This window comes from Pipra filicauda, unplaced genomic scaffold (genome assembly GCF_003945595.2).
Source record: "Pipra filicauda isolate LSUMZ 115617 unplaced genomic scaffold, ASM394559v2 scaffold75_size2874737_pilon, whole genome shotgun sequence".
NCBI classification, from domain to species: Eukaryota; Metazoa; Chordata; class Aves; order Passeriformes; family Pipridae; genus Pipra; species Pipra filicauda.
The window spans coordinates 1324273-1350248 of NW_024104931.1; the positions used below are offsets into that span (position 1 = coordinate 1324273).

Genomic DNA, 25976 nt, shown 5'->3' on the forward strand with positions numbered 1-25976 from the left:
TGCATCCTGGTCACCGTGTGATACTGAACCTGCCCTGCATTGGACCTGAGACCATACTGAAGACATCTGCCTCCTAAGACATTGCAATGGATCCTCTTCTGTTGTGGGATGGCTATAGTGATTTCATTTGCACAGTAGTCTTGAGCCAGGAGACCTGTATGTTGCTCTGATGAGGATACTCTAGTCACAGGCAAGGAAAGCTTCAGAGCAACACAGAAAGGTAAGGATCTGTGAACTGAGAAAATGAAAATTTGGTAGCTACAACAGAGAGATGTGAGACAGGACCGAGCAGAACAGAGCTATGATGTTGCCAGAGTAGTGGACAAGTATGTTTGTCCTCTGTATCTTATATTACTTTTGGGCACGGTCCATCTTTTTGATTGAGTGTATTGATGTATGTTGGTTATGGAAAGGTGAAACAAAAAGCAGCATATTCCAGTTCACACAGTGGCAACAGGGGTGTGCTTTATGTAAATGCAGTGAGATAGCCAGAGATCATCCAACCCAGGGAACAAAGACACGGGGAACAAAGACACATTTAGTCTGCAAAGACTATTCTTTGCTGAAGTGTAAGTGTACATTCCTGTACTCACTGAAGCAGTGTTCCTGTCTGAGCTCTACAATACACGACAGCCTGAAAAGCAAGGTGTAAGCCTTTTACATGCTATAATAGAGTTTGCCACAGAGAAACAGGGACGACACAGATGGTTGTTTGATCATCTGTGCAGGATCTGCCTTATGGCACTACAGAATAGGTTTTTTTCACTCTTTCTAACCATTGATCTTTGTTAAAGAGACAAAGTGTGCTGGGCTTGTTTTCATCAGCTTTTGTTTGTTTCTGCAAACAAAAAGGGAACTGTTGAGAGCTGTATTCAGTGTTGGCAATGAAGATCCCACTTTTTCTTTCCCATTGTCTTCTTCAATTTGCTAGCTAGTAACAGCATATAAAAAACTGCCCTCTGCCTTCTCACACAATTGTCCTGAAACATTTTGGTATGCCTGCACCCAGGAGAGTATTCAATCAGTTATTAAACCTGATGTAGCTAGTATAGTTTGTTGCTGAATTATAGCTAGAACACCCCTAAAAATGCTATTTTAATTTTAAGAAAATTATTCTGGAGCCTGTTTTACCAATCTAATTCTCAAATGTTGCTAGGGAAATGGAAGGCTGGGCAGAGAAGCAGTAACTGAAATGTGTGTGATTTCAAAGATTACTGTACCCATGAGCGTACTTGTGTCCACACTGCTTGGACACACCAAGACTCTTCTCCCCTGATTGCCATTTTGCCTCTTTTACCAAGAGGCAAAAGGCTTGGTTCTTCTGCCACCCCTTCCTGCCACTGAGGAACAGCAGTGAAGAAGGGCCAGTAAGACAGACCCACCCCAAGGGGCTGCCAGGCTTAATCCGTGGGTGATTCCAATGTGTTCCAAGTGCCATGTAGGACTTCCAGCTGTGCAAGTGTTCTAGCTCAACCCTTTGCAGCTCCCCTTCCTCTTTTGTTTGGGGTTTCCCCCCCCCTGTTTACTAGCAAGGAAGCCCTTCAAGTGGATGGGGAGCAGAGCCAGCCCAGGGCTCAGGAGGAACAATGACCAAAATGCAGCTTGTAAACCAAAACCTCCTGAGGGGCTGCTACTAAAAGGAGATCAGAGAGAATTCCTATGCCAATAGGCATCTGGATTTCCCCCACCCCACCCCCCCCTCCCCCGTCGAAGCCACTAAATTTCTGGCCTATCAGCATGGCAGTGTAGTTGTAATTTGCTCCCTCCTTGGCAGGCGGCAGGGGAGCATGGACACAGAGAGCTGTATAGGGCACAGCCAATACCGTAGTGCTGCAGGACTGATCAGAGCTGCACCTTTCATCATCACACTAAGGACATGGGTCAGAGAGCCCCAGAGAGATGAAAGGGATAAAGCCAAGTGCTGGGGAGCGCCTCTATCAGAGCATGTGTGCCCAGCCAGAACGTCACACGGGCTGGCAGGCTCCCTCCACTGACCCACCCTTGCTAACCTCTAGCCAGCTGGTGATAGTGCAGGAAGGGTTGTTTACAGTTTATTAAGATGTTTGAGTTTACATGTTATGGCAGCCTCACATGAGGTATTAGGAAGCAGCCACTATTGTGAAGGGCTTGATGGAAGAGCTGAATTCTGAGCTGACTCTGGAGAGCCCTGGCCACAAGCAATTAACCAGCTAGGTGTCGTTTTACACTCAGTTGCTGGGACCAGGAATTGGGAGGGGACAGGGAGGAGCCTCCGTGGTCTCTGGAACATGACTGAGTAGTTGTAGTTTGGGGAATCAGATACAGCCTCTGAGTCCCATGTGGCATGCAACCACCAGAGATTTTTACCCCTGGGAAATGGCTGAAAAAGCCCATTTAAAAGAGTACACTGATTTCCTGCCTGGGCAACATGTGTAATCTTTTTTATGAGCATCTGGAATGTTCACGGTAAATGAGGAGGAACAGTGTGTTACTTACCTGTACGTACAGGTCTATACTGGCAGATCATATATATTCAAATGGACATAGGGCATTTGTCAGCTGCACCGCCCTGGGTATTTAAACAGTATTGTTGGAAGTGGTTTACATTTGAAGGGAGCTTTATATGAATCTATCAAAAGCAGATGCCACAGGTAATATACATGTCTGAAGGACTAGGGTGAGACAGGGCACATATACAAGAGGCGTAGTTTGCGGGTAACATGGAATTTCCATTTTGGGATTCTCTTGCCAACCTAAATTCTATCTGTTCTTTTGAAGAGACATTTTGGAAAGCGTAAAAATTTTAGACTGAGTATGCCACAGTGGTAGCACTTTAAAAACAGCAAATCATCTAACTCTCCAACAAACAACTTGCTTGTGAAAAAATTAGCATCTCCCCCCAAAATATTTATTTTTTTGCAAAGTTTTTGAGATTACTATTTTTTAAGTCTTGGCAGGTGAGACCTGGGTCATGTTCAGGTCATCATGCAGAACATGTGCAGACCACCCCAAAGCACCTCACAAACCACAACAGACAAGAGGTCCTCAGGGTGTGTCAGATCACGAATGAATGGGCCCAATATTCAGGTACCCCCAGATACTGCTCCTGCCCTCACCCGAAACCATCTCTTAGAAAATCCAGGAAGGTGAAAGAGCTGGATGGAGACACCAGACCCTCTGAAAATGGACTCAGCACCCTCTTTCCTTGTATTTGCCCACCCTCAGTACGCTGGCTGGGAGCCTTGCAGTTTGCATGTGGAAACCAATAGGCAGGATCTGTCAGCTGAACTTAGAGGTTTGGCAGACATGGTTTCAGTTGCAGGACTCTTGGATCACAGCTCTGAGGAACAAAAGTCTTAAGTGTATCTCTGAGCATTTCTTCTCTCAGGAACTTCCCATCTTGGTGCATTTTCCTTCTCTAAAGAAACTTTCAAGGTTTCCTCCTACAGGGAAAGCCTTTAGTACTTCAAGCCAGTGGGGAGGGCTAAGGTCTTAAGATAGCTAAAGCTAGAATAGAAAACATCTCCCCATTTCCATTCCCCCTTGCACCTGCTTTCTCATTCTCATTTTCCCAGCTCAACCACCCAGCATTCAAATACACAGCAGTTGCTCCACCTTATCCTCCACTTCCACACCAACTGTCCAGCCATTTTGGAGAGTGGCCTTTGTGTCACCAAAGTAACTCCTAGAAGGAACGTTGCACTGCCAAGACAACCAAGAAGTGTTCCAGAAGAGATCCCCAAAGGCTGCCAGACTTTAAGCCACAGGGTTTGGCACTTGGCCCTCAGCATGCGTAGTCTCTGACCCCCAGTTCTCTTTGTGTTAGCCTGGGAGCAGGAGAGTGGGTGCTGACAGTTTTTCTCTTGGCTTTGGGTGGGCCAGGGGGCCTTTCAGCTGCATTTGCAGGATTTCACCACCATGTTGGAGAGCTGCTCCACTTTGGGGTTCCTCCCAACATAGTACAAGATAGTGAGCGGCTCCAGGTCCTGGGGCACACAGCAGGGCGAAGCAGATGCCTCAGGGTTCAGCGTGTTGTATAAACCCAGAACCTGCAGAAACAAAGTAAATGTGGTGACAAAGTCAGGAATATGTTTAAGTTGGTTGAGGACAGGATGGGGCTGCAAAGTCAACAGGCCTCCAGATGTTTAGAGTAAGCTCATCAGAGGGTATTTCCCTGAATTGAGGAATACTGCCCTGTCACTTCCTGATCATGGCCTGCTTCTAAAGGGTCTCACCTGCCCTGGCCTGACTTTTATGACTTTGTTTTTTAACTGTAATAGCCTGTGACTGATGCCTAAGGGTTGAAGGAGGAGTACAAGTAGTTGTCTCCTTTCATCTCTAATTTGGTAGAGCAGAATGTCACAATTTTTGCTTTTAACAAGGCTGGGTGTAACCAGCCTGGGGCCACGTTGTTTTTGATTCTATGAAGAAACCAGAAGAAAGAGTATCAGTGCTGCTTATTTCAACCAACATCTCCAGATAGCATTGGATGGATCCCAGTCTTCTCAAGTATCCACGATTCCCTCCCAGCTTTGAACTGTCTGATGCCTTCCCCCTCCACTCCATCCTCCAAGTCATTACACTATAATGCAGGAGCCAGGAGTGTGTCCTGTGGGACCCCACTGGATTCTTCCTCCCAGCTGGCCCCAGCCCACAGATGACTGTACACTGCAGCCATGTAACCAATACAAAACAGTTGCCATGTTTCTTGCCAGAGGTGACCATTCTCTGCAGTACACAGCTTCTTGAGTTGTGGCACCAAAACATGATCTCACCTGCTCTACTGTGGTCTCTTTAGTGCTTATCTGGTATAAACGACAGGGTCTGGCACATTGTATTTTAACTACTTTACAGTCTTTGGGGATGGGAATTGCTAAGGATACATCCTGTTCTATCATCCAGATCTATGTAATCACAGTTGTTGTGGCAAAAATTCTCTGGGATACCGAGCAAAGTACCCCTGGCTGTACCACATGCTCTGGGGCTACTCTACTCAACAGCAGGTTAAACAGACTGGTGAGAAGTCATCTTTTCACCATGTTCTTCCTAGCTGGTGCTGGCAAGCTGTCAGCAGCTATATTGTTCTAAAGGTTTCTATGATCACTTCACTGACCTTAATGCTTGATTGTTTCCTCTCTTGCTCAAGAACAGAACATTAGGAACCATTCTAAAATCTACTTTCACACTGATTCTGGCCAGTTATCTACTAGAGAGCTTCTCAGGACAACCAGATGGTAAGGCTACATGCCCATTACCCTTTCAAAGCTGTTCATTCCCTTGCTTTGTCTTGTGCTTAATGCCCAGCATCTGTTCACTCCTTCATTCCCACAAATCAGCTGCTCCCACTGATATTAGTCCTTGAGCTTCAGTGAACCTTACTGCTGTGCAGACTCTCAAGCTGTCAAGAAAATGTTAGCATCTTTTCTGTAATATCACCTTTACCTAGTCATCTATTCTTCAGCTGAAAGTGCTTTTTCTAGTAATTCTTTTAGTGAAATCTGAAGCTAAGTTACTAGTGAGCTGTTGCATTATCTGGATTGCTGCTTTTTCTCTTCTGTGGACAGCAGCACAGGATTTTCCTCTGGCTTTTCCTGCTTCGGCAGTGGACTGACTGATCCTTAGTCTGTCTTCTCTTCTTGATACTTTTCCAATGCCTGTGCTCTTCTGTTGCTTTTATTTTCTTCCACTCTAGCCAGGCTCAGATTGTATTCTTCCCAAAGACTGACCAGTCTACTCATGTTAAAGACAGGTTATGTGTAAATTACCTAAAGACATTGCTTTCTGCCAGTTTTTACTCACAAATCTCACTGCCTAATAGGTTCCTCCCTGCTGTAGGTCAGGTATAAATCCTACTGGAAAGGATACCTGTGCAGAAAGGAGATCTTACTGAATGGCTGTATTCACTTCTAGACAGGGACATGGATTTCCCTTCACTTTTGGGCTGCAGCTGCCCCTATGGTAGCAAATGGCAGGCATGTGCCATTGCACAACAGTTTTCCATTACAACCTAGCATAGAGAAATCCTCTATCCAGTGCAAACAGCAGGAGAAATTTAGGCAGAATTGATGTTTGATGTGAACAATTCAGTTAATACTATGGCCATTGCCAAATAAGTACCCTAAAACCATCAGTCCTGCTGTTTCACATCTTATCCAAGAGACAAGAGCATCCTTCTCAACATTTGCCTGAAAGCTCAGACTCAGTATGGACTCCAAAGGAAGCACATTCTTCCTCCTGAACCACCTCGGCTTTTTTCTGCAGTTTCCTTGAAATGGTTTTTACAAATATTGATCTGAACTGCTTTTGCTGCTTTGAAGAGACTAGATATTGATCAGACTTAAGGAGGAAGGGGGAACCACAGCCACAAGCCTTGACAGGATAATATAATGGATGTACCGTGCTGCGAGTGGTGTCTGCGCTGCGGAGGTACGGACAAGGGCCCGAACAAAAGTTAGCAAAGTAGCCCTTAGGCTCATGGACCCATTTCCAGCCAAGGTCCTGTCGGAAGTCAATGTACAGAGGACGCACGCAGCAGTTCTCCTCCAGGTTCCTGAAACACAGTATCGGAACACAGTGAATGCAAAGGGGGGCCTTACATGCGACTGCAAGATGCAACTTCCCAAGCAGAAGGACTAGTATCAGCAGTGCCCAGTGGGACGTGGTGTTTGTGTGTGCCAAGTGCGGAGGAGCGGCACAGGCAAGCGGTAGTGGGGCAGCTCAGCAGCCTGGCACAGCTTGTGCCTGCTGGCAGGCAGCTTGCCCACCACCCCAGGGAGGCAGCACCCAGCTGCTCTAGCAACCAACAGGGGGCTGCTGCAGATCCCTGCCCACACTGGGCTCCAGGAAGGTGCTAGCAAGTCTCTTCGAGCCAGGGGCTCAGCCAGAAGCACATTGCAACTCTGCTGAAATGGCCAGCATCCCCTTCTAGGACACCACAAGGAATAGCTGGCCGAGCTGTGCTCCTCATGCGGCCCTTCTGGCACCATGGTGACCCACAACCCCCTTGGAAGAGCTCTGCCTTTCCCAGAGGCATGGAGTCTCACCAGGCTTACCCACCTCAGGCATAGGATCCAGGCATGATTCTCACTTACCGGAAACAGTAGTTGGTATCCAGGGCCCGTTTCTTTCTCTGGCCTCCCAACACTGGGCTCTCCAGTCGATGTGAGGGTAACATCATCAAGATGAGGTGGGGATTATGCAAGTCTTTCTGCTTCTTCAGGCGCCCCAAGTCCCCACGGCCATAGTCATCCTCACTGTCAATGCCTTCAGAGAAGAAGAGGATCCACAAAAAAAAAATCAACATGGAAGTGGAGGATGCAACAAGACTTTTCAATGCATTTAACACTCTCTTGAACCAGGTGAAAGGGATTCAGGCACCACGTCCACTTACTCTGGGACTTCTTCCCTCACAGGGACCCCTTTATTTCTGGTGAATTTGACTGCTGCAGGCCTGAAATAGAGGCTTACGGGCCACCTGTTTTACCATTTGCAAACTGCTGGTGGGGCCATTAATCCATCCCACTCACTCCTGGCTTTTGTCCCAGGACAGGCAGAAAGATGAATGGTTTAAAGAAGATGTCAGATAATTGGCACTCGGCAGAACAGCCTCAGAAATGGAGCCTGTGGGGGCCAGTGGCTGCTGCCCAGGGCTGCAAGCCAGGAGGTTCCTAGTTCTGAGGCCAGCCAAGCCACTGACTCTCTGAGCCACCTCACACGGGATGCCTAACTTCCGTGTGTTTCAGTCACCCTAACTGGAAAGCAGAGCCTCTGTGGAAACCTGAGAAGGAATCAAGCTGAACTTCCCAGAGAGACACTGTAATGCAAAATTATTCCTTTCTGCAGACACTCATGCAAGCCCACCCAGCCTGCTCTTACTTTCTTCCTTTTGTAACCTATGTATATAGCGGATATGCCCATATAATGAACATGCAAACCCATATGTGTATGCTTTAAGACAAATGTTGCACAGTGTAAAATGCTCAAATATGCAAAGCAAGACCTAATTTTTTTCTTTAGATGCTCCAGGCTTTCCCTTCCCCAACAGCCTCCCCTGACCCAGCTCTTTATCACCTTTGAATTTGATCTCCAGGACCTCATGCAAACTCTCCAAGATGTCCCCGTTGGGCTGAAAAGTATGGCAAGGACAATGTATGCTAATTTCCAGGCCAAGGTTGGACTCTGCAAAGAAGACGACTCTGTGAGAAACAGTCTTTCTCAGCTGCAACAGCTCCTGGCACAAGGAAGTCTCACGGAGGACATGTACTGTGCTAATTCCTAGACAGTGGGCTAGTTTCAAAGTCAGGGATGCTATCAGAGTTGAGGAATGGAAGCTGCTTTGGAAAGGAGAATAGAAAGCAAAATCCTCCAATTTCACCTGTGCCAAAAGCCTTGCTCTTGTTAAAGGGAACTTTCTGGGCAGATAAGAAGAGTGCTCCTGGTTACATTTTTTTTTTTAGGCTATTCAGCATAAATTTTGACTTTGTGAGCTTCAGGGAGCTCCACTGGAAAAAAAATATTTTGAATAGCTGGCTTGTGGTTGTCTGTTAAATCAGTTTTGCCATCCTTGGTACCTCTATTATCTGGCTTCTGGCTAGTGTCTGAAGGAGAGATCTGAAAATAAGCGAGTTGGATATGGACAAGTAATTTCATTGGAAGCATTCTTCTCAGCAGCTGCAACCTCCTGTTTTGTTGAACTGCTAGCAGTCTAAGTCACACAGACTTTCCAGAGGCAAGTCTATTTTCATAATAACTTCCTGGACCAGTCATGCTGTGTGGGCCTGACTAAAGGAACACAAGACTCTTATGAAAGCTCCTTTTTTATGTTGTGCCATGAATTAAAACATCTGGCTCCCTGGGGCATGACAAGGTGCCTAGCACCTTTTTTCCTCAGCGCTATATATATTCTCTAATGTCTTGTCAGCTAGTGTGCCTACCCAGAGCTCACTGCAGTTCCAGCCCTGAACTCCAGCCATCAGGACACAACTTGATTGCTTGAAATAGTAGAAGCCTGCAAGCCCACAGCTTACCCTTCCAGGGAGCGGCTGCTTGCCAGAACCTGCATTCCAGTCTTCAGTGGCACCTAGCTTCTATCTGTGAGGCCAGTCCAGCTGTGAGTCATGATGCCTTATGCTCCAGCTGTGAATGGGGTCAGTGTTCTTGCTAGGAGCTGCCCCATATCTGTTGGGCTGCCCAGTGGTGGCAGAGGTATGTTCTCTGCAGTGTTAAAGCCTCCACATTTCTATGTATGTCAGCTTCACCTTTATACCTGACAAGCTGTAAACAGCTAAATAAGCCAGGATCCTTGCTGCTTTTTCCCCTACTATATTTGCTCTAATCCACATGAAAATTAAAGCAGAGCATTCCTCATTTTCTAAGTATTACAGATTATAGTCTAGACCAGCAGAGGGGTCCCCTCTGGGCTTAGAATTGAACCAAAAGAAGTTTCAGCATCTCTCAGTGAAAACAGTTTCCTCCTCCAGTTCTGACTCAACCGACAGAGCTACACAGTGGGGCCTCCAGGGCAGAGCTAGCAATCTAGCAAACGTCACACATTGAGGAAGCTCTCTGGAGGAAGGCTTGTTCTCAGACTGAAAGAAGCTGTCCTCTATGTGAACCAAGCTCCTGCAACAAGGGGAGCAGAGAGATACTCCTGTCAACACGGATCCACATTTCTATGGATGCCTTGGCACCCGGTCCAGCTAAGACCCCTACCTCTGTGCAGAAGCCACTCACGCACAGTCTCGGTGACATCAAAGGACAGCCACTCAGGGGAGCCCCGTGTCTGCACATTCCTGCCACTGAGGTACCGCTGCTTCGCTATGTGCTCATCCGGACGAAGGATCTGTGTCAGGAGGAGTGGTAGAAAAAATCAGCCAGTGCCGTGCATAAATAAGGGATAGTCTTCAGGCCTTTTTCTTCCATGTGCTAAAAACTAATTCAGAAGGTTGGTCCTGGCAAGTGAGACACCAGGAATACCCTGGCACAGGTAAGAAGGACATGCTTCAAATCAACCTGAAGTCCAGAGAACTACACAACCCTGATTTCTGTGTCCTAAGCAGCCTATCTCAATTCAGCATTGTTTTGGGGCACACATCCAGAGGCAGAAGCATACAGCCATTGATCTAAGGGGTGGGTTTCTTTCAGTATACACCTGTGGGATGTGGATCTGGATTTCAGAGAACCAGCAATGGACAATAGAGCATCTGGCCACAGATCCCTTGCCCAGCAAGCCTATTTACTGAGTCCTCACTGTGGTGTTTTCAAGTTTTCTACTCTCTTCAACTTCTATCAAAACACACCAGGGCTGATCGTTTAGAGACCTCTCCCTCTGTTCTGACATCTCTTCCCATTTCCAGACAACTGCAGCCTGTTCTGCGGGACACCAGGTTGACTCCACAGAGCACTGAACTTACAGAGAAGCTCTGAGATCGCCTCCTTGTCAGTTGTGTCATCTGGTAGAGAATTGCTCTGACCTTTGAAGCTTCCAGGAAGTCCTCAAGAGCACCCACAGGGCAATTTTAGAGGCACTCTTACAGCAAAGTGGACAGACACAAGCCAGAGGGAATGTGCTGCCCGGATGCTAAACTATACCATTAGTTGGGTGGTCCGCTCTGGCCTAAGACCACTTCCAAGCCTGAACCAGACCTTATTCTGCCATAGGAGTCCATAAATTCAAAGCAAGCTCCAGATAAGTACCTGGATTAACAGTGACCTGAACTGTGTCCCTGAGGAGCTGCTGCTGAAGGGAACATTGAAAGCAAGCACTACTTTTCTAGTAAGTCAGAGACAAGACAGAGAGCTCCACCCATTGGATTAGTACCAATTGTACTGTGACAGCCAAAGGAACAAAACTGCCAAGGGACCTATGTATGCAGATGTGGCAGAAGGGTCAGGGCTGCTCCACTTGTGAGGAGCTTCCCTTCCAAACCCCTTCTCAGTGCAGCAAAGAGCTGCGGTGGGCACCATGCCAGGATGCCCAACGCAGACAGCCAATGCGAGTGGGAAAAGGACAGCATCACATTGTAAAAGGGTAGAAAGGTGACTATCACTACATATGCTGGAAGAAGCCTGGGTTACAGCATTCAATTTCTTCTCCCTCTCTTCTGTGGCTCTGCACATATCAACTGAGGCAACCATTAAGGAGACAAACTATTCTGGGCTCAGGCACTGGGGAAGGTAATAACAATACCCACCTGGAAAAGCTCGATGCGTTGCTCACTGCGTTTAGAGCTTGGGTTGGGCACACGCAGCACACGAAACTCAGCTCGGAATAAGTTGGTGCTGTTCTTCTCTGCCGAAGACACATTAAAGCGGAACACGTTGGAGGTGACACCTTTTGGACAAATGCCCAACTCATCTAGGAGAAAGAAATAGAGAGACTGAAAACTACAGCTCTGAGGGATAGGATCTCAAATAAATATTGTTTGAAAAAGAGCTTTCCAGTAGAGACCTGTCACTGAAACATCTTGCCACCTGTGAAGCATGGCTATCTAGATGAAGATAACACAGGATGAATTCACTCACATTTCCTCTACATTGCAACATTTTGCAAATATACCCACTACTGCCACTGTTATTTTAATGCTACAAGACAGAGAATCAGTAGAGATCGACTACAGTATATTTATTATTGTCTCCTAACTACTCATCAAATATTGCTAATGCTAATGAGTCAGCTGCATCCAGAACGACAACCCCAGCCCAGACAATGGGGCAACTTCACTTGCAGTTAGTGCGGCCTATTCCCAACAATGAGGATGGTGTGATTCTGCTCATGATGGAGACATGAAGCCACACAGGAGGTGATCCAATTGCTGTTGAATCTTAGTTTTACAAACCTTGACACTGTCTCCTAGAATGGAAGCCAGCCAATGTCTACAAAGCATGAGACGTGGAAGACTCTTTGGGGCAGCAACTATGCAATGTGTACTGAAAGAACTGGGTTTTAAGATCAGCTCTCACTCATGACCTGGAGAATGAATTAATGAATAGTGCTAGGCCTGTGGACATCAGACATGGGCATTAAATAACACAGCAATCCTCTGCCTTCATGTGTGCCTGCTAAACACAAAAATCCATTTTACATATGCTTCAAAAGAGAGTAGGTAAAAGCTGTGCAGTCCAGAGTCCTCAAGAGAAAATAAGGCTCTTCAGTGGGACCATTTTGGTCTCGAGGAAGTCTTTGTTGTTGCTGTTGTTCCTTTCCTATTGACCTGATTAGCCTTCAAGGCTCTAGCATCATGAAGGCTTCCTGCAGACAAGACACAACAGCTCCTGCTCTACGCCCACATGCAGGTTTGTTTGCAGCCCTACAGAGCCTCTCATATGACCTCTGACTGTTGTCCAGTGCAACACAGGGCTCGTATCAGCTGATATTTGTTTCTAAACAAACAAAAAGAAACAGAAAGAAAAACTTATCACCAGTTCCCAGACATGGTTCCAGCCTCTGACAAATAGACAAGAAGCCCTAGCTGGAGTAGCCTTCAAATTACATTCCTAGAGTTCTGCAGGCCTCTCTTTTCACACCACCATCATCCCCCCTGAGAAACAGCTTCTGAAGATGGGCTAGTGTGAAACAGCAACAGAGCGTAGAGATTCATTTCCCGTGCCAAATTCTGATTTGAGCAACACGGATGCACTTCCAGAGTCACATTCATGAAGGTGAAGGTTTTCCTGTTGAGCTACACTCGGATTCAGCAAGCAGGAAGGAGCCTGCCAGTTTTCAAGGATGTGTTCTTAGGGTGATGAAATTTTACTCAATAAGCTAATGACCACATGCTCACATTAGGCTTTACCTGGAGGAGGTTTTGCCATTAGTGCTACTGAATAGAACAGCTCTCCCATATGGGAAAGTCTCTGGCTGTTATTGAAGAGATGGCTGTTCACTAATGCCAGGAGACCAAACCCCACTGCAGCCATGAGCTGGTATGCTCAGCCCAACATCCCTGCAGTGCAGAATACACCAAGCCACACACAGACACCTGCTGTGGGGATTCCACCTGTGACCAGTTCTAGGTTTGATGCCACAGAAAAGCCCAGCAGAAAACCCAAGCTCTCATTAAACGCCAAAGACATAGACGCCATAGACTTCCTAGCTGAAGTCTAACACTGATAACTATTCTCTGTCCTAGACCTAGGCAGATACTGTGTTTTAATACTTCCTGAAGCTGTCTTGCACTCCTAGCCCTATTAACAGTGCTGTTAACAACATGCTCTTCCATTTCAGACCTGCCTGTCCATAAGGAGTTGTCATCGTTGTGGTGGTCAATAAAAGAAAATACATAGACAGTCTAGTTCCAAGCAACAAGACAGGAGAAGAAAGACCTTTTATTGTAACAGAATACTGACTCTTATAGCCCTTGGCATAACATACATGTTAAAACTACCATTGGTGTTTTTTCATAAACATACATCACAATTGGCTGCCCTGCATCACACCATGATGATTCAGCGTTTACAGAGTTACGGTGACTTGATTAGCTCTGTCTTCCTTCCAACAGACCTGCTGTCAACCCTGACAAGGAGTGCCTCAAAAATCATCAGAAATGCCTTTCTACATCAGACCAGTGGTCAGTCAAGCTCAGGATGTTTCCAACAGTAGTGCTTTATGTGACAATCTGTTTAGAGACTGCAGATCTGGTCCTACAGCACAGTGCAGATGAGAGACAAATAATTTAGAGTGTATCATCTCCTTAAGATTTTTTGCTAAATTAGGCAGCCATGGTAGCAAGACATTACTGTATCTACTGTATTTCGCTTACTGCCCCCACATTACTTTCTACCTACTTACTCCCCTTTTAGAGTGCTGGTCTTGGGAGACCTTCCCAGTGAAAACAGTAATAGCTCTCTTACCTTCCCTATGAAGCTTCATGTTCTCTTTGTACCCTGGGAACAAGCCCTCAGTGATGCGGAGATGGAGCTGTGACCTGTGTTTCACTCTGAACCACTGTGAGGCTGGAGCCTGCTTCTCATAGCAGGGTGTTCAGGATATAGGTCTCATTCCCAGGAAACTGACAATTTTGAGGCAGTTCTTTTTGCACAAGGTCACAGGCAAAGGCAGCAAGGGGATTTTTCGGGAAACTTGGTCCAGTCCCATCTGAGGTGTGTTAATCACACTGGAATCCAGACATGTTCACCTACCAGCACAGAACAAAGCCTGGTGACAGTATTTCTGCAAGCTCTTCCAGTCCACAACACTCAGTGGCAGCAACCAAGCCTGGACACAGTGAATCTGTGACACCCTGTGCAGCCATGCCAGGCTATGTCTCATAGGACAGGATGCATCCTCACAACTAGACCCTGCTATTACTGTGTAGCCCAGAGTTGTTCACTGCACAAATGATGAGACCAGTAGCCTCTCAGTGTGGATAATGTGATACAGGGATCAGGTTCTTTTGTGAGCTTCCATCTTCCTATCACTGCTGTAAACAAGGTGCAGGTTCACCACATGCTGCCAATCCAGCAGAAATGCCTGCTGTTTCCAGCCAGCCCCAGGAAGGCTGATGGCTCTGCAGTTCAAGTTTGATGAGAAGGAAAGGCAGGCTGGCTGTGAGCAGGTATTGCCTTGCTCTATATTACACCACTGAATCACCAAGGTGTTTCATGCCAAAGCTGCATAACTTTGGAGAAAAAAACCCTGATCCATCTGGAACTCTGCAGGTGGCCAGTTTGGAGAAAAGAGATGCTTGGCCCCAGTGACCCATGACTTTAATTGCCTTGTGTCTCAAGCTGCCTTGGAAAATGGCACGTGTTTTTCCTCAGGAAGGTAAGCGAAAAGCCATGAGCAGGACTGTTGCAGATGCTCTCTAAGTTTGAATCTAATCAAGTTAAAGGGGTCTGATCCCTATGAGTTTTAGGAGATCCCTAAAGTGAACGGCTGGTCAAAAGGGAATTATTCTCTGAAACAAAGTCCCTTATAATTCAGGCAATGTGCCTGAGAGGCACAGGAGGAAGACTATTCCATGAGTCACCAAACAGCTCAGAGAAGGGATGGGGAACCTGGTCCTGAATATCTGTCCTTCCTAGAAGGATATACTTCCCATTTTTGCTCCTCAGCTCTCCTCACTTTTGAGCCTTCAGACTTTGAGACTTTCTCTGAGCCAATGAGCTGCTTGACTAATAATCTGGAGCTAGAACAGTTCGTGTGAGTGTGCACGCATTTCAGACTTGTCTGTATCATCCTTGCAGTTCCTTCAATGGAGCGGTCCTCCCCTCTTCCTCCCCCCCAGAGGAGACTGGCTTTAGCTCAGAGCATGCTCTGAGATCACCGCCTGGCACAGTGACAGAGTCATGGGAAAGTTGAACACCAGCCACTTCTGAAGACACAGGGCCAAATTCAGCCATGGTGTAAGCAACGAAACTCCCCAGGTTTCAAAAGGAGTGCTTGACACCACGATATGTCTGGAGCTAATCTCTCCCAGTGTGACCAAATTCTAAAGTTCTGAGTCGTGGCATCTACATTACCCACTCCCAGAAATTTAATCTCAGCACTACTTAGTCTTTTGAACTCACTGCTCCAGTGTCCTATGGGGACATGGGACAGAATCATTCATTTACATAGGCATTTTCCCCCACCCACAGTCCATGCTCACCGTTCCTTATTCTGCATCACTTTTTCATTTCTCTTTCCCCTCAATCTTATCTAAATTCACTCCTTTAACTTCATCTGCTGCTGTTGTGCTTTCAGTTTCCTTCCCCAAAACACATGGGTGTGTAGCATGGCTGTACTATTTCGCAGACACTTGGTTTCCCCATATGTTTAGAATTTCACAAATGACACTTCAGTAGGTCAAAAATGTTGAAATACAGGTAAGCTGCTATACCCTGTGCACTTTCTGTTCCTTGAATCTTGGTGTCTCCTGAGCTACGAGCTAATCATGACCACATGGAGTGCAGTCTGCTAGAGATCAAGTAAAATTTGTTGCATTACCACACTGTAGCTCTTATTCCAGCTCATCATATGTCAAGATTAACATAAACCTGGCAGAGTAACTGCATTTTGACACTGCCTACACCAAGTCACAGCTCCTCCCCAGAACTGCTGGTGTTCCAGTCATGTCCCCAGAACTGCACTAAGTCACAGGAGAACACCCTGGATAGTGGTATGACTGCAACTTCCAATCCCAAGGAATCCCAAGCACAGACCAAAATGACTGCTTCTGCCTACATGTGCTCAGCATCTGCAATCTGCTTTGGGTTCACGTCTGCTCAGTCTCTGTCTTTGCATCTGCTCAGCTTCTGCACCTGAATCTGTTTAGTGTCCACATCTGGGCCTGCTCATCATCTCCTCCGCACCTGCTCAACATCTGCCGTGTTTTCCCAATGCCTATGTTCTAATGGGGGTCCCTTTCGCATCACTGTCTACTTTACACCTGCTCAGCACTCGTGTTCTTCTCTACTCGCTCTCTGAACCCTCACACTAACCGAGTAATATCCTCGTCAGTGTCCTCCAAGCAGAGTCTCTTCAGAGTGCCTCTCCACCTTCTCTACTGCCGGCGCGGGTGCTGCACGGACCGGACAGGTTGCCTGTCTCTCTGCGGCAGGCGCTGGAGCTTCAGCAAGGAGGAGTTCCTCTACCTGCCCGTCACCCAAACACCAGACCTGCGACTCCTCCCAGCCCGGTGCGCAGCGTTCACCCCAACACCCGCGTTGCCTCCTCCCCTGCTGCCTTCCCACCTCACGGCTTCCCCTGCCCGCCTTGTCCAGATTTCAGGGCTCTAGGCACGGGTTCCGCTCGCCGCTGCCGGTCGGGGTATGGGCCGCTGCTGCTCCCGGCCCCCGCCACCCACGGCCGCCCGAGCCCCGCGCCGTCCCGCCGGTGGTCCGAGCGCCGCCGTCGCACCGCGGCTTCCCCCCCGCCCCGGCCCCCGCTCGCCCCCGCACCCGAGCGCACGGACAGGCAGAGACGCGCCCCCCGCCCGCCTCCGCCCTGCCGGGAAAGCGGCCCCTTCCACGGGGGCCTGGCGCCCCTCCGGCCCGGCCGGTCGCCCCTCCTCCGCGCCCGGGATCCCGGGCAGCGTGCCCCGCGGGCGCGGCACCCCAGCCGGCACGGGGGGAGCCCCGCACTTACTGTGCTCGGGGAGGCCCTGGATCATGTCAAATTTATGAATCTCTTTGGCATAGTATTCGGACTCGGTGTTGTCCTGAGAGCAGCTCTCCTCCTTCTCCTCCTCCATCTCCTCCAGCAGCTCCCGAGTGCTGTTATAGAGGGCCAGGATCTGGTAGGGCACATGGGCCGGCCCCACAGTCTCCGGGGGGCTGGTGAGCCGCAGCTTACTCAGGATCTGGCCCCGGATGGCCTCCACCCTCTTCTTCTTGATGTGATCCAGGTCCAAGGTGGTGCAGGAGGACAGCGAGAGGCTCACGGTGGCGAAGCTCAGTAGGGAGAGCAGAACCAGAGCTCTTTGCACGTACATCTTCATGTGCGAGGGGGCGGCGGCCGGGGCGCCCAGTAGGGACCCCCGGGCGGCGGCGAGCGAGCGCGGGTGACCGGGTGGTGTGCTGGCGGCAGCCTCCCCAAATCCCGCAGGCTGAGGCTTGGCGAGGAGGTGCATGAACTCACTGCGCCGTGCGCGACTCAGGACTTCCAGGAAGAGCTGGCAGCGCTCCGCAAGGAGAAGCTGCAGGCGCCGTGCCTCGCCGCGCCGCGCTCCTTCCCCATGCGCCGCCCCGCGCCCCGCGGAGCCGGGGGCGCCCCGCCGCGCCGCGCCGCCGCACGTGTCAGCGGCCCGCGCCGCCCCGCCGCCGCGGGGGGAGCGCCGCGCCCGCCCCTCTCGCTGCACCATTCATGCCCCCGCCGGGCCCCGCGCCCTACATCGCCCGCTGCCCGGCCCTCGCCGTCCGGGAGCGCGGCACCGCGGCGCCCCTCGCCCGGCTGGGAGTGCTGCCGCCGGGCCGTCCGCTGCGCCCGCGGGTTCCGCCGGCCGCCGTGCCCCGACCGCGCACCGCACCGGCCAGCCCGCGCACACTGCCGCTCCCCCAGCACCGCCGCTGAAATTTTATACCTCCCTCCCATGACGTCCCCGGGACGGGGCACGGGGCGGGGAAGGGAGCTCCAAGCCCGGCCTTCGCCCGCGCCGGCCTGTCGCTAATGGCTCCGGCAGCCGCGCGGCCCCCGCCACCCCCCCGGCCCCGCCGCCGCCCCTCGCGCCGCCGGGGCCGCCTGGCCCCGCGCGCCCCGGGCCCCTCAGCGCGGGGCGGCCCCGCGCGCCCTCCGACGTGGCCGCCGCACCGCCCCGACGACGGCGCGCGGGCGCCCCCTGCTGGGGGGCGCGGGCAGCGGCCGGCGGGCCCTTCGCGGTGGTCCGGGTAGCGCGGGGAGGCCCCTCCCGCTTCCAGCTGCGAAATCGCATTAAAAGCCGCTAAAAATATCCCGCATACTTTCCTGATGTGGTTTCTTTCCGGGGGAGGGAGGGAGGAGGCGCCGGGCGGCGGGGCCCGGGCGCCACGCTGCGGATGGGGCGCTGCGGCGGGGCTGGCGGCCGTGCGTGGCCCCGCGGGCCCAGGGACGGTGGCGGGCAGGGGCAGGGCGATGCCCCGCGGCCCAGAAGGCAGGTGGCCAGAGAGCCTTGGGGGTCCCTTTCACGGCAGCCCTCGCTGAACGGAAGGGGCTGCTGCGGGCACTCGCTGCCCTCGGAGGGGGCCAGGACCACACGCAGGAGACACAGCACCGGGGTCACGATCCGTAACCCGGGCCTGTTCGGGCCCCTCTCCCGGGGCACGTTCTCACCACGGCCACCCGCCACTCCCGCCTCCTCCTCCATGCCCTGCCTGCGCCCGCTGTGCTGAACACCAGGGAGGTGTTCCCAACCCCTGGAGCGAGCGAGAGCCCTTTTGCCCTCACCTGGACCCTGCCCCAGGCGAGCAGGGACTCCCGGCCCCACTACCCAGCGCTTCTCCTGGGGCAAGCAGAGGGGCAGCCCCTGAGCCAGCAAGGCTCCTGGAGCCAGGTGGCAGCTTTGTGCCTTCCCAACCATGGCAGCCGCTCGAAGCACTGCCAGTGGCCTGGTGATGTGTTGGGAAAGTGGTGCAGTGACAGCTGCTGCTGGGCTATGGGCTAGGTGGGAGCTGGGCAGAACTCCCTGCGGAAGCAAGTCCTGGATCTTCATGCTCTGGGATAGGTGGGCTCCAGGGGCATGTGACCCCTGTGCCTGAAGCAGTGGTGTCCAGCAACAGCGCATCTGGAAACACCAGGCACAGCTGCAGGTAGCTTTCCCTCGCCTACATGTTCAGGGGCCTGGGGCAGGGAGAGTACTGGCAGCTCAGAGGCCAGTGGCTCACTCACAGTGTGGAAGAGGTTGACAGGAAATCCATTGGGCAGCTGGGGGTGCTGGATGCCTGTTGAGCCCATTCCCTGCAGCTCTGAGGAGACAAAAGAGTGGGCTGCTCGCTGTTTGCTTGTGCTTTGCTTGGGGAAGAGGAATTTGAGCTCCTTGATGGAGCAGACAAAGATGTAACAAGATCTAGTGGCTCTAAGATGATGTCAGGGAAATCACAACTTTTTGCTAATGTTAACAATCTATGGAGTATTTTAACGTAGATTGGGATGGATGTTTCTAGAGCTCCCCAGGCACTTCTGAAATGAATTTTGGATGCTTTTCTGCACTGGGACCTCCTCTACTCTGTGTTAGGTTGGAGGTCACACTAAATGCAGTAGAACTGATTGCTTTGGACTTCAGTAATCCATTTACTATGGTGCCGCGTGGTGAATTATTAGTTAAGATGGAGATAAGTACAGAAATTATAAAAAATTAAGAGAGTTCCCCAGAGGCTGGTCCCGGGCCCAGGTTTTATTAATGATCTTGGCATGCCAAAATGGATGTGCTAATGAAATTGGCTGCTTATCCAAAACTGGGAGGCATTGTCAATACAGGGGAGGACTGGGTGTAAGGAAATTTGAAGGCTGACACAGTAGAAATTGGATTAAATGCAATAGTACAAAATGTAAGGTTATGTTGTTAATGGCTGCGATCAGATTTTTCTATTACAAGTTGACAGTGGGGACTTACTGCTTGGAAATAATAGCGGATGTAGGTGTGGTGCTAGTAGGTGTAGGTATGGTGGACTACTCACTTTCTGCTCTAGGTGTTGTTCTGTGGGATGAGAGAGGTGTGGAATCTCCATGATCTGACATTCACTGGAACCAACACTGGTGGCTGCAAGTAGCAGTCACTAACAGATTGCACATCTTGGACATGCTGGAATCCAGCTAGGCTGAGGGAGAGCCTGACATGGCTACTGAATGTGTGAGTGTCATAGGAAATATTTCACACCTGGCAACTCAGGCTGGGGTTTGACAGTCTGAGCTGGAGCAGATGTAACCTGAACAGCATCTGTTCCTGTGGAGATCAAGACAGGCAAATGCGTGGGCCTTTGCTGCCTGTCAAAGCCTGTCAAAGCCCCTTCCTCCCTTCCAGAGGGAGGAACCTCTTGTTTGAAGCTTTGCAATTGTTAGGAGATTTTGTTCTGGAGCCCACAGAAATAATAGAATATTTGCAGTTATTTCCCTCCTGCAAAACCCCATAAAAATGAGGTAAATCCTTTGAGGTGCATGGAGAAAAAACTGCAGAAAAATCAAACTGAGATGCTTGGAGCTGCCAGTGTGCTGCTAGTGTGGAGCAGCCTACAGCAACAGTTTTTGCTGAGCACTTTGCTTCCCAGTGGAAGCTTACTGTTTTTAGTGAATTGGCCCATGTCAAAATCAGGAATCTGGCTGGCCGCCCGACGTGAGGGTTGGGTGAGGAGGAAAGGCGCAGCACTGTGTCACTTGTTGCAACTGGAATTGCCCTGCATCCCATAAATCTTACTGCTACCAGGGAGCTACTTAACAAAACCTTTGGCCACTGTGAATAAGGTGGTCATTGTGCTACCATGTCAGCTTTCCACCATAGCTGCAGCTTTAACTACACATGGGTGCCCTCTCTCTAAAGGTGGTCTAGGACCAGAAGCATATGGGAGTGCTCAAGTGTGATTGCTTTCCCAGACTCTCATGACTTTCTCATGGGTAGGAGGACCAGACACAAGCTCTATTCATACATCTGTCCAGTCAAGGGGTAATCAACAGTAAACATTGCTAGTGGGGGACTCTGTTAGTCCTATTCTGTGTGATCAGGTTTGGGTTGAAACCAGATGGAGAGAGTCCATGCTTAGATGTAAGAACTTGTCCGTGAAAGGAATGCTTATGTAGTTCTTACTTGCTGTTCAGATGAGAGGGGGTGGCAGCAGTGTGATTTATAGTGAGAGCAAAACTGAACAAGTAAGGCAGACTGAGACCTGAGAACTCTACACTGGGAAAGAGAAACCCTGGCACCACAGGCTTGAACTGGACAGGAAGCAAGCACAAAAAATGGCTTTGGACAATCACAGCAGCACCAGACGTTTGTCCTGCTACCTGGCTTCTTCTCAGTTGGTTGAGTGGAGCTGCTCTAGGCCCAAGGTCAAATGATGCCTGCGGTTTCACGAGTAGGACAGAGGAGAATTAAATTATTCAGAAAAGGTGACCTCAATGCTTAAAGCAAGATCTATTTTAGCCACAACACGAAACAATGGATGAAAACTCCTTTATCCCCATTGCCCTCCCTAAGCAGGCAGAACTGTGTCAGGGTGGGTAACAAACCCCATTTCAATAAACTGAGTCTGGAGGGACTCAAGGCAGGACAGATTTTGGGTTTCATTCTTTCTACACATCTGCTCTTTTCTCCTATTGAGAATCTCTTAAGTCAGAGGTCAAAGTTCTGAGGCAAGGCTCAATTCCCCAAGTGCTTAAATGTTTTCTTTCCTGCACATGGACTGTGCCCTTCCTCTGTTTGCCTGAGACTTCTGTCCCTGGGGTGGGCAGCAAGCAGCACACAGAGTGTCTTGAGGGGAGCTGGGAAGTGGATGTGGGATGGTGTCTGGGATGAGGACCTGGAGGAATTGTGAGATGGAGCTTGGAGAGGGGGGGCAGTTCCAAATAGGTGAACCTGCTGTTCCTGCTGCTTCCTGATCTGTCTGTCCAGGATGGCACCGGGTACTGTCTTTACGCTGCCTCCAGTAGGAACACACTGCCAGCTACCTGTTTGGGGCCACAATGCTGGCAATGCACTCCTACCCAAGGATTCCCACCCCAGGGATGCCCTCCAGCTTTAGCAGACATTGCTCTGGGTGCTATCATGCTCCTCCTGGGATGCTGTTTTTCTGATCAAGGTCAGCTGTAAGTGTATGCCTGTACTTGGACATCCTGCAGTGGTTACTGTAACCCCAGAGCCACAGTCCCCTCTGTCTCCTGGCATCTGTGTAGCTGCATTGTTGCAGCAGCTCTTTGTAGGAGTGAGTGGGAACTGGGAAATGCAGGGCCATATTCCCGTGGCCCTGGTGGTGAAGCATGGGCTAGGTGAAAACTATACTTCATGAATATTTGAATCTGTAATTAAAACAGAAGCACAAAGTATCTGGAAGATCATAATTTCACAAAGCCCAACGAGCCTGGCTTCAAAAAAGGAAAATCACGTCTCAGTTACCGAATTCCTTAAACATGTCAAGGTTTGTAAAGAGAGATAATATCTTTTATTAGGCCAATTGATATAGCTGGAAAAAACACACAAGCTTTCAGGCACAGAAACACTTCTTGTATGTTTTTTTCCAGCCATATCAGTTGGTCTAATAAAAAGTTATTACCTCTGCCCACAAATCTTGTTTCACTTAGTCCTTAGATCATCACAGCACAACTTGAACATGTCAGTAAGGAATGGAAAAAAGGAGAATTATTTGATACAATTTATTTAGACTTCTGAAAGTTCCTCAGCCAAACCATGAGCTGCTACTAAAGCTAAGCAGGTAGGGAGTGAAATCTCATGCCTTTAGTAATAGGTATTCTTGGAAGGCTTAAAAGTTTAGGGTTACACAGTCAATTTTCATCATGGCAAAGTATTAACAGTGTAGTTGGTGGTGTGGTACAGTTCTTTATTGTAGCAGCAGAATAAATGAATGACAATTACTTAGGTTAATGAGGATGGTTGAAGATTCTGAGGAATGTGAGATACCAGAAAAAATATAAGCAAATGGACAAAGCACTGGAAAACTGAATGTTTATTTAACATATGGAGCTAAAACCAGATCTATTTACAATTAATCTATACATCTGTCCAGTCAAGAAACAGACTGGGGACGTTTTATGCAGCTCAATGGAAATCTCTGCACAACTCATGCTTGCGAGGCACGTGTGTAATGATCGTTGTGCTTATATTTGATCCTTGGGACTGCTTCCACTTGCACTCTGGAGACCGGCTGCCCCATCTGGAAAGCAGTGTTAGAGAGCCAGAGAGAACTGGGAAGAGCATCACAAGCGATGAGGAGACTTGGCAGAAGCCTCTGTGAGGAGACAAATCTGCAAGGCTGGGATTATTATTTGCCTTAGTGGGAACTTAAAAAGTGTCTACGGGCAAAAAGCTGTAGAAGACGGAGCGGCAGGCTGTTCCTGACCTGCCCCACTGCACGTGGGATTAAAACCGGGTAACCGAGTACCTGCATGACGTATTGCAGCACTGCTGTCACCGGTGGTCAGGCCAAGGTTTAAGGATTGCCAGGGCGCTGGATGTTGCCGTGGCTGTCCGGAGCTCCTGGCGGGCAGTTCAGCGCCGGCTGTCTGTTGCCGGGCCGCGGTTGCCGGGGCGGCGGGGCGGGCTGTGCGCCGGAAGCACCGGCGGCGGCGGCGGCGGATGGAGGCTGAGGCTGAGCCGGAGCGAGCGGAGGCGCCGCGACGGGGGGGCGTCTCCGGGGTGAGCGGGCCCGGGGAGGCCCGGCCTCTCCGAGCGCGGCTCGGGGCCTTTAGGCGCGGTCCGGGACCGGCGCGGGGCCGGGAGGGCACCCGGCGGGGAGGCGGCGTGGGCCGCCCCCAGAGTCCGCCCGCCCGCTGTGGCTGCCGTGCGGCGGCCGCTGGGTCCGAGCAGCGACTGGCGCTGGGCCGGGAGGCGGCCGCGGGGTGAACACCTGCGACTGTGATGCCTTTGCACCACATATGAGGGCACCGCGCCTCGCTGCGGGGCATGGCGCGACGGCACAGCCGTGCCTTGCCTTCTACCCCCTGCTCTGAAACAGCTTTTATCAGTAACCCTGTGCCCTCCGCTCCTTCGTATCTCCCCCTTTTCTCCAGATACTAAAGATGGGCCGCCGAGCCCGCCAGGACCTCTTGGCAGATGAACATCTCATCAGGAAGAATTCCCCGTCTGCTTGTCTTGGAGAGGTGGGTGTACTGTCAGGAGAACCTGTAATTTATCCTGCTGGTGTCTCCGGAGGAGGAATCTTCATTTCTTTCCTGCGTGGTGTGCTCTGTCCTTTGAAGTTTGTCCTTAGAGTTGGGACCCGTGTGACTGCCCTGTCCCTTTCCTGGTGTTGCCCTTTGCGTGATGTGTAGTTTTCACACAGGACCATATTCAGGGCTATGGTCTCTTATGTGTGAAGTATGGGGAGTAGTATCATACAGGACTTGGGCCCTCTCCCTCCTGTGCATGCATACCTTCCCAATATTTTGATTCCCAGAATTAAAATATGAGCAGGCATATCATTTTGTGACCAGTTTTGCCACCATCTGTGGAAGCAAGACAGAGTACAGGTAAACAGATGCCTTACTTTTGTGCTTTGCTTTTGCTAGAGCCAGAGTACAGTATCTGATGTGGTCACTATAAAGTTTGTGTAGTGATGCTCTTTTTCCTTTTCTCCATGCACAGGCTACAAAGGTCATGCTAGGAGCCAGCTTTGCAGCATCTGAGACTTTGTCTTGTGGGTAATAATGTGCAAACTCAGTTTCCACTTCTCTTTGGAGGAAAACGTTTGTTCAGAATCTGTTCTATCAGTACATCTTCAAATGGTAGAAGGGGGTCTGGAACCCCTCTTTCTCAGGAGAGTGAGGCAACATCCTCTTGTATCCGGAAATATGAGAACTGTTTCTATTCACTTTCTTGCTTAGTGCTGCAGAATGCTCAAATTCTACCTGGAATTTTGCTCTTGGATGCTAGCATGGCTTCTCCACAGGCCTCTCCAGCTGGAAGGAGCACTTCTCAAGACATGACATAGAGATTTTGCTCCTTGATATTTTCAAATGGACAAAAGTGTCATCAGAGTTCCACCTTATTGACAACAGTGATATTTGTTTAAATGAGGTGATGCTTAACTTTTTGCAGTGCCAGTCATAGTTTCCAGCATACCATATTCTTGGCTTCTTTAAATTTCAAACCCATTTTGTCCTGCCAGCCACCTTGGCTCCAAGTGTGCTTCAAGCTGCTCTGCTCAGAGCCCTAGGGCCTTCTGTCTTGGAATTGGCTACTCCCTGATCGTCCGTGCTGTGACAAAACTTCCCATTTACACTGAGTAGTTGTGTCCCAGCCATCTGTGATGAAATGGTTTGCTGAGGGGGAATAATTCCTTGGAGACCCTGGGATGCTGTTGAAAATACACTTTAATGGCTTAGCTTACAATAATGCCTCATAGAGCAGGCTCCCTCCTCAGATGTGCTGTAGGCATTTAGGATGGATTCTGTGAGGGAATATGGAGAAGATGTAATTTAAGAAATAGAAATAACCATGGGCCTCGTGGGTAAAAACAGTCTTAAAGAAACCAGGTGGTCGTTTAAGGGGGTGTAATCATTTGTTGGCCTCCAGATTAGGGTGGCTCGCTGTCAGATTGTTCTCTTACTGGCACTGGCCGTCCTAGTTCATGGGCTGATTCCCTGGTTTGAAAGAGACTGGGGTGTTATGTAAGGGTACAGCTGATTGACTGTAAGTTACTGCAGTTGTGCTTGCTGTGTCTCATCACAGCCATTATAACAGCTGGGAAAAGATCATAGGGACTCCAGTCCTTGGGCACCCCTGGAGAGGACTAAGAAATAGTTACAGTGTTCGGTTTGGCTTTTCAGCAGCAGAAGGGTGAGGCCTTCCACGCCTTACAACATTCAAATATGTTATTACTGGATCTGAACCACCAGGAAGAATCGTTTGTGTCAATAGTTTCTCTTCAGACAGCTCTTT

At 49.8% G+C, this 25976-nt stretch overlaps 2 protein-coding genes and 1 long non-coding RNA gene across 5 annotated transcripts in view; 1 reads left to right on the forward strand and 2 right to left on the reverse strand.

The window, feature by feature from the left end:
• Positions 1-2579: 2579 nt before the first annotated feature.
• On the reverse strand, positions 2580-17648 carry TGFB3 (transforming growth factor beta 3). Its single transcript, XM_027720097.2, has 7 exons — positions 17048-17648; positions 11172-11335; positions 9691-9820; positions 8050-8157; positions 7071-7242; positions 6376-6529; positions 2580-4028 (listed from the first exon to the last, which is right to left on the reverse strand). The coding sequence occupies exons 1-7, from the start codon at positions 17529-17531 to the stop codon at positions 3870-3872; spliced, it is 1371 nt and encodes a 456-aa protein (XP_027575898.1). The 5' UTR covers positions 17532-17648; the 3' UTR covers positions 2580-3869.
• A 5377-nt stretch (positions 17649-23025) lies between these two features.
• LOC113987420 lies at positions 23026-23697 on the reverse strand. The gene is made up of 2 exons (XR_005566602.1): positions 23479-23697; positions 23026-23341 (listed from the first exon to the last, which is right to left on the reverse strand). It is a non-coding gene; the product is annotated as an uncharacterized LOC113987420 (long non-coding RNA).
• Positions 23392-25976, forward strand: part of IFT43 (intraflagellar transport 43) — a 43802-nt gene continuing 41217 nt past the window's right edge. The window contains exons 1-2 of one of the 3 annotated variants that reach the window (XM_039389702.1): positions 23392-23466; positions 24107-24196. In XM_039389702.1, coding sequence (XP_039245636.1) covers positions 24116-24196 — 81 coding nt within the window. In that variant the 5' untranslated portion in view covers positions 23392-23466; positions 24107-24115. Of the gene's footprint in view, positions 23467-23601; positions 23733-24106; positions 24197-25976 lie in introns of those variants that run through there. The other 2 variants (XM_027720098.2, XM_027720099.2) reach the window with 2 other exon arrangements.